Source organism: Phalacrocorax aristotelis, chromosome 25 (assembly GCF_949628215.1).
Source record: "Phalacrocorax aristotelis chromosome 25, bGulAri2.1, whole genome shotgun sequence".
NCBI classification, from domain to species: Eukaryota; Metazoa; Chordata; class Aves; order Suliformes; family Phalacrocoracidae; genus Phalacrocorax; species Phalacrocorax aristotelis.
In genome coordinates this window covers 2,154,901-2,162,191 of record NC_134300.1, presented here as the reverse complement: position 1 = coordinate 2,162,191, position 7,291 = coordinate 2,154,901, and the positions used below count along the sequence as shown (strand labels likewise).

Here is a 7,291-nt window from a genome sequence, read left to right as displayed (position 1 = left end):
CAAGGCCCGGCTCTCAGGGAGGGTTTGTGCGTCCTCTGTGTGAGGAGAGCAGGGCGCTGAGGGGGGCTGTCTGGGCAAGGGCTAAGCGGTGGGCAGTGCGGGCAAGGTGGTGGCTCTGGCCCCTCCAGCTCCAAGGCAGCCCTGGAACAAGGCCCTGCTCGGCCAGAGGATCTCCTCCTTGGTCATGACACCTGTCCTTGGGGCCATGTCTTTCAGGCTCAGCTCTCTCCAACAAAGATGTCTTGCTACGACCTGTGCCCACCAAAAACCAGCGTCGCCGTCCCGCAGCCCATCGCCGAGAGCTGCAACGAGCTGTGCGCCCGCCAGTGCCCCGACTCCACGGCCTTCATCCAGCCGCCCCCCGTCGTCGTCACCTTCCCCGGCCCCATCCTCAGCTCCTTCCCCCAGCAAGCCGTGGTGGGCTCCTCCGGAGCACCGGCCTTTGGGGGCTCCCTGGGGCTGGGGGGCCTCTACGGTGCCGGGGCCACGCAGGGCTCGGGGGGCCTCTGCACCTTTGGCAGACCCTACGCTTCTCCCGCCTGCAGCCCTTGCGTCTTGCCCCGCTACACCAAGAAGCTGTGGGACACCTGTGGGCCCTGCTAGACCCTGACCCAAAGACCCCGGCACAGCCCTTGGGACACTCAGACTCACTCCTCACCCCTTTCTCCCCTCCTTACCCTCTCTCCATGACCCTCCTCCTCCTCCTTAATCCCGACCTTGCCCAGATGCACACCATCATCCACAGGCATGTCTCTGCAATGACCACCGCCTGGGAGAAGCCTGAAGGAGCACCTTACTCAAAGCCTGCAGGGACAACCTGCGTGCCTCCCTTGTACGTGGCTTTCTCCAGTGGCCGCTTTCCTGCACTGCAATAAAAGAAGCCTGCAATCCATGCCTGCCTCTCTGCCTTTCCTTTCAAAGCCCAGCGTCGGCTGCGGGGCTCCCTGGCCCTGCACGGGGCCCCGGCCAGCTGCGCCAGGGCACTCTCTCAGCCCCCGCAGAGCCAGGCTCAGCTGCTTTTGGGGAGACCCCCCCCGCACAGCCCTGGCAGCTCTGGACGCACACCGTCCCGCAGATGAGCTCCAAGGGCCCTGCCTCAACGCAGGCTGCTCCCCTGCCTGCAGGACACACAGCCCTGCGGCATTTGCACACCTCCAGCCTCCTTGCGCAGGAGCGCAGCTTACCCAGGGTCTGGAGGCCAGCCGGGGGCCGTGCCTGACACGACCCCAGCCCCTTTCTGCCTCCTGGGCTCTACTAGAGGCGTGGCGGCAGAAAGCAAAGGGAGGCTTCCCTTCCTCTTCCTTATCCCATTCCCTTCCCCTCCTCATTCCTCTTTGTCTTTCCCCTTCCCGCCGCCTTCTTCTCCCTCCCACCCTTCCCCTTCCCTCCACTTCTTCCCTCTCCTTCTCCGCTTCCTTTCTCCTTCCGCTTATTACCCCCAGCACAGAACAACACGCGCGCTGCTCCTCCCTTCTCTGACGCACACCTGAAATCACAGAAATCGCAGCCACGCTCCTGTGGCAGGAGCCTTTGCAGGGCATCTTCTCATGCTGACCCCTCCAGCAGGCTCACCCACAGCCCGCTGCCCAGCACCGTGGCCAGCCAGCTTCTGCATGTCTCCAAGGACAGAGACTCCACCACCTCATGGGGTAACCTGTGCCACTGCTCGGTCTGCCTCACAGGGAAAAAATTATTTTGGGACATTGAGGCAGAGGCTCCTGTGTTTCACGTGGTGACCATTGGCTCTTCTCCTGGCACTGGACACCTCTGACATGAGCCTGGCTCCATCGTCTTCAAGCCTCCCCTTCAGCCATGTCACAGAACCACACAACCACAGAATCACAGGCTGGAAGTGGTTGGAAGGGAAATCTGGAGATCACCTCGTCCAAACACCCTGCTTGAACAGGTACACCTAGAACAGGGGCAGAGGACCGCATCCACGTGGGTTTTGAATATCTCCAGGGAAGGAGACTCCACAGCATCTCCGGGCAGCCTGTCCCACTGCTCTGACACCAGAACAGTAAAGGAGTTTTCTCTCACGTTTAAGTGGAAATTCCCATCTTCCAATATAGTCTCATTGCCCCTTGTCCTCTCACTGGGCACCAAGGAAAAGAGTCCAGTCCATCCTCTTGGCACCCACCCTTCACAGATTTTAAGAAGCATTGATGAGATCCCCCCTCACTCTTCTCTTCTCCCGGCTGAACAAAACCCCGTCTCTCAGCCTTTCCTCATGAGGGAGACACTCCAGGCCCCTCATCATCTTGGGAGCTCTCCGCTGCATGTGCTGGCCGTGCTGGCCTTCTCTGCACATTGGTGAGCCCCGCTGAGCCTCCTCTGCACCACCATGAACAGTCCCATCTCTCTCTGGATCTCCTCAGCAAGAAGGAAAATGTCCCGCGATTATCCACACTGTTTCCAGCACAAATCCAGAACATAGCCCCATCCCAGCTACTGTGAAGGCAATTCACTCTATCCCAGCCCAAACCAGGACGCTCATCGGCGAGCAGCTCTTTGCTGGGCTCTCTCCAGGAGCCACACATCTCTCCTGTGCTGGGCAGCCCTGGGCTCAACACAGCACCGCAGGGGTGGCCTCGCCAGTGCTGAGGCAAATGCAACGCTCCCCTCCCTCCCCCTGCCGCCCATGCTCCTCAGCATGCAGCCCAGGGCCCCGCTGGCTGCCTTTGGCCCAGGGCACGTGGCCGGCTCGTGCTCACCTTGGTGTCCACCAGCAGCATCCCCTGGGCCCACCCTCAACAAGCTGCTCTCCAGCACGTGACAGCCATTTCCCAAGCGCGGGTTTTAACGCTGGCTCTCGTCCAGCCTCCTCTGCGCAGGTGCCCAGAGGTGCTGCCGTGCTTCGGTGGATCAGCGGGACCTGGCGGTGCCGGTGTCTCTCCTGCACTGCGAAGACCAGGCAAAGGAGCGCTGCCAGCACCTGGCCTGCTCTCTGCCCTCTGCCCTTTCCCCAGCTCCTGCAAGCTCCAACCAAAAGCTCCCTCTCCCCTGCCTGTCTGCATCCTCCCTCTCCCAGCGCTGCCCATCCTCACCTCTCCTGGGCATCTCAGCATTTGCCCTCCCAGAGCTGACGGGCACGCGACCCCCGGGGTCCTCCCAAAGGGGCACAAAGAGGGAGGGAGGCACGAGTTGGATGCAGGAAATCTTTATTGTGCCCAGAGGGGCGGGAGAGGCTCTCAGAGGGAGGGTGGGCAAGACCCAGAGAGGCTGGCTGCCATGTGTTGGGGGAGGCAGAGGGATCTTCCCCAGAGCACCGATTGTCTCTCCGGATGCCCCGTTGCTGCAGCGCTCCGGATGCCGAAGTCGTGGCCCTGCAGCCCCACAGGGCCTTTCGGGTCCACCTCCTGCCCCGTCCCAGGGCAGGAGGACTGGGCACGGGAGGGGATTAAAGGGCAGGGGAAGAGGGCAGGAAGGGCCAAGGGTGAGCGGCACTGCCAGCTGCCCAGGCGTTGGATGGGGCTGCTCAGCACTCCTCAGTGCCTCGTGCCCACCAGCTCAGCCGTGCATGGGTGGCGGTGGCATTGGTGTTTGGTGTGGGGGCGGTGCCGGGGACTTTGGGTCAGGGTCTAGCAGGGCCCACAGGTGTCCCACAGCTTCTTGGTGTAGCGGGGCAAGACGCAAGGGCTGCAGGCGGGAGAAGCGTAGGGTCTGCCAAAGGTGCAGAGGCCCCCCCGAGCCCTGCGTGGCCCCGGCACCGTAGAGGACCCCAGCCCCAGGGAGCCCCCCAAAGGCCGGTGCTCCGGAGGAGCCCACCACGGCTTGCTGGGGGAAGGAGCTGAGGATGGGGCCGGGGAAGGTGACGACGACGGGGGGCGGCTGGATGAAGGCCGTGGAGTCGGGGCACTGGCGGGCGCACAGCTCGTTGCAGCTCTCGGCGATGGGCTGCGGGACGGCGACGCTGGTTTTTGGTGGGCACAGGTCGTAGCAGGACATCTTTGTGCGGGATCTGATGGTGCTCTGCGAGAGGGCAGAGGTTGTAAGAGAGCAGCTGAGGGGAGCACCCGAGGCGCAGGGGTCGGGCGCAGAGCAGGGGGTCTGAAGAAGAACCGCTCGCAGACTTACCCTGTTCCCAGAGGAGAAGGCAAGCAGAGCAGTGGATGGGAGAGCCTGGCAGGGGCAGAGCTTTTATAGCGGCCCTGCCATTGCTCAGCACCACCTGGGCCAATCTGCAGAGGCGGCACTCCCCTCCTGCCAATGACAACAGGGCTGTTGGGCTTCTGGCCCTCCCTGAGTCAGCATCCCCTCGCCCGTCCAGCACATGCCCCTTCTGAGGCTCTCCTCCCCTTTCTGCTCCGTGGGCTAATTGAGAGCGGGCATCCCCCTCGTAGGGGCTGCGCGCGGCAGCAGAGGCCCCTGCTTCTGCAGCTCCTCGCTGCCTGCCTTGTGCTCTGCCCTGGGAAGACACCTGTGCCCTGAGCTGGCAGCCAGGCTCTGCTGGGAGGAGAGGCGCCAGCGCCAATGGGGCCAGCGTAGCTGTGGGCTGCTGTGGCTGTGCATTGTGACAGGGCTCCCAGCTGCCCAGCAGCTCGAGGGCAGACCCTGCCCAGCACCGTCCCCCAGCAATGGGGCTCCCGCCACACTTGCAAGGGCCTGGCAGGACTGGCATGAGCCCGAGGCACGTGGGCCCAGGTGGGGATCCGTGCTCCTTGCATCACGTACCCCGCGGAAGCGCATGAGTGGTCTTTCTCCCCCAGAGTGCAGAGCTTGATGGCCAGTGCCTGGGGGCGGAGGGAGGCCGGCTGCCTTGGGCTGGCGAGTGATGCATCGTGCTGAGCAGGCAGTGACCGAGAGGAGTGCCTTTGATTTGGCATTTCGTAACCTCGCGCCTCTCTAGATAATAGCCACATGGCATACGTCATGCGGTCGCTTGCCGTGCCGCAGTCCTTTGCGAGGCCACCTTCTTGCCCAGTGCCATGACCCTGGTCTTGCCTGTGGCTCTGCAAAGAGGGCACGGGGCCGCCGTGAGACCAAGCCCTTGACGAAGAGCAGTGGCACGCCGGGCGCTTGCAGTCAGCCTTTGTCACGCTGCGTGCCCTCTTACACACCGAGATAATGAAAAGACAGCGGGGCTCATTTGGCCCATGAGGTGGCAGCTGGCAAGCGTCCAAGCGGGATGATGGCAGGGGCTGATAGAGCGGGTTGGGCCGGCGAGGGAAACGGCGTCAGCAAAACAGCCCCGTGCCACGCAGGGAGGAGGCAGGGGCTTGGCCACCGTGGGCCACGTGTCCCCAGCATGGCCAGCTCCTCCCTGCACTCGGCGGCCAGCAATAAAAGCGCTGCCCTCGGTGAGTGCTGGCATCCGCCGCTCCTGCCTCGCTCTGCTCAGGAAAAGGGTAGGTGGGTGCCTGCCGCTGTCTGCCTGCTGTGGCAGTGGCCAGCGTGGGGCCTCCCTGGGCGGGAGAGCAGTGACAGCAGCGGGCGTGCTGGTAGCAGGCTCGGGCAGCCAGGGCAGGCTGAGCCATGGCGGGAGGAGGAAGGAGCCTCGGGCCGGGACGTGCAGAGCAAGGCCCGGCTCTCAGGGAGGGTTTGTGCGTCCTCTGTGTGAGGAGAGCAGGGCGCTGAGGGGGGCTGTCTGGGCAAGGGCTAAGCGGTGGGCAGTGCGGGCAAGGTGGTGGCTCTGGCCCCTCCAGCTCCAAGGCAGCCCTGGAACAAGGCCCTGCTCGGCCAGAGGATCTCCTCCTTGGTCATGACACCTGTCCTTGGGGCCATGTCTTTCAGGCTCAGCTCTCTCCAACAAAGATGTCTTGCTACGACCTGTGCCCACCAAAAACCAGCGTCGCCGTCCCGCAGCCCATCGCCGAGAGCTGCAACGAGCTGTGCGCCCGCCAGTGCCCCGACTCCACGGCCTTCATCCAGCCGCCCCCCGTCGTCGTCACCTTCCCCGGCCCCATCCTCAGCTCCTTCCCCCAGCAAGCCGTGGTGGGCTCCTCCGGAGCACCGGCCTTTGGGGGCTCCCTGGGGCTGGGGGGCCTCTACGGTGCCGGGGCCACGCAGGGCTCGGGGGGCCTCTGCACCTTTGGCAGACCCTACGCTTCTCCCGCCTGCAGCCCTTGCGTCTTGCCCCGCTACACCAAGAAGCTGTGGGACACCTGTGGGCCCTGCTAGACCCTGACCCAAAGACCCCGGCACAGCCCTTGGGACACTCAGACTCACTCCTCACCCCTTTCTCCCCTCCTTACCCTCTCTCCATGACCCTCCTCCTCCTCCTTAATCCCGACCTTGCCCAGATGCACACCATCATCCCACAGGCATGTCTCTGCAATGACCACCGCCTGGGAGAAGCCTGAAGGAGCACCTTACTCAAAGCCTGCAGGGACAACCTGCGTGCCTCCCTTGTACGTGGCTTTCTCCAGTGGCCGCTTTCCTGCACTGCAATAAAAGAAGCCTGCAATCCATGCCTGCCTCTCTGCCTTTCCTTTCAAAGCCCAGCGTCGGCTGCGGGGCTCCCTGGCCCTGCACGGGGCCCCGGCCAGCTGCGCCAGGGCACTCTCTCAGCCCCCGCAGAGCCAGGCTCAGCTGCTTTTGGGGAGACCCCCCCGCACAGCCCTGGCAGCTCTGGACGCACACCGTCCCGCAGATGAGCTCCAAGGGCCCTGCCTCAACGCAGGCTGCTCCCCTGCCTGCAGGACACACAGCCCTGCGGCATTTGCACACCTCCAGCCTCCTTGCGCAGGAGCGCAGCTTACCCAGGGTCTGGAGGCCAGCCGGGGGCCGTGCCTGACACGACCCCAGCCCCTTTCTGCCTCCTGGGCTCTACTAGAGGCGTGGCGGCAGAAAGCAAAGGGGAGGCTTCCCTTCCTCTTCCTTATCCCATTCCCTTCCCCTCCTCATTCCTCTTTGTCTTTCCCCTTCCCGCCGCCTTCTTCTCCCTCCCACCCTTCCCCTTCCCTCCACTTCTTCCCTCTCCTTCTCCGCTTCCCTTTCTCCTTCCGCTTATTACCCCCAGCACAGAACAACACGCGCGCTGCTCCTCCCTTCTCTGACGCACACCTGAAATCACAGAAATCGCAGCCACGCTCCTGTGGCAGGAGCCTTTGCAGGGCATCTTCTCATGCTGACCCCTCCAGCAGGCTCACCCACAGCCCGCTGCCCAGCACCGTGGCCAGCCAGCTTCTGCATGTCTCCAAGGACAGAGACTCCACCACCTCACGGGGTAACCTGTGCCACTGCTCGGTCTGCCTCACAGGGAAAAAATTATTTTGGGACATTGAGGCAGAGGCTCCTGTGTTTCACGTGGTGACCATTGGCTCTTCTCCTGGCACTGGACACCTCTGAC

General features: G+C 63.6%; 2 protein-coding genes and 1 pseudogene across 2 annotated transcripts; 2 read left to right on the top strand and 1 right to left on the bottom strand.

The window, feature by feature from the left end:
• Positions 1 to 225: 225 nt before the first annotated feature.
• LOC142048318 (feather keratin 3-like) lies at positions 226 to 708 on the top strand. The gene has a single exon (XM_075075059.1). The coding sequence runs from the start codon at positions 238 to 240 to the stop codon at positions 601 to 603; it is 366 nt and encodes a 121-aa protein (XP_074931160.1). The 5' UTR covers positions 226 to 237; the 3' UTR covers positions 604 to 708.
• Positions 709 to 3,455: 2,747 nt separating this feature from the next.
• LOC142048332 (scale keratin-like) lies at positions 3,456 to 3,948 on the bottom strand (annotated as a pseudogene).
• A 1,334-nt stretch (positions 3,949 to 5,282) lies between these two features.
• On the top strand, positions 5,283 to 6,178 carry LOC142048296 (feather keratin 3-like). Its single transcript, XM_075075026.1, has 2 exons — positions 5,283 to 5,348; positions 5,734 to 6,178. Exon 2 carries the CDS (start codon positions 5,755 to 5,757, stop codon positions 6,118 to 6,120), a length of 366 nt encoding a protein of 121 aa, XP_074931127.1. The 5' UTR covers positions 5,283 to 5,348; positions 5,734 to 5,754; the 3' UTR covers positions 6,121 to 6,178.
• Positions 6,179 to 7,291: the final 1,113 nt, after the last annotated feature.

Coding starts and splice junctions, on each gene's coding strand:
- LOC142048296 (XM_075075026.1), top strand. CDS start 5,755: ATGTCTTGCTACGACCTGTGCCCACCAAAAACCAGCGTCGCCGTCCCG.
- LOC142048318 (XM_075075059.1), top strand. CDS start 238: ATGTCTTGCTACGACCTGTGCCCACCAAAAACCAGCGTCGCCGTCCCG.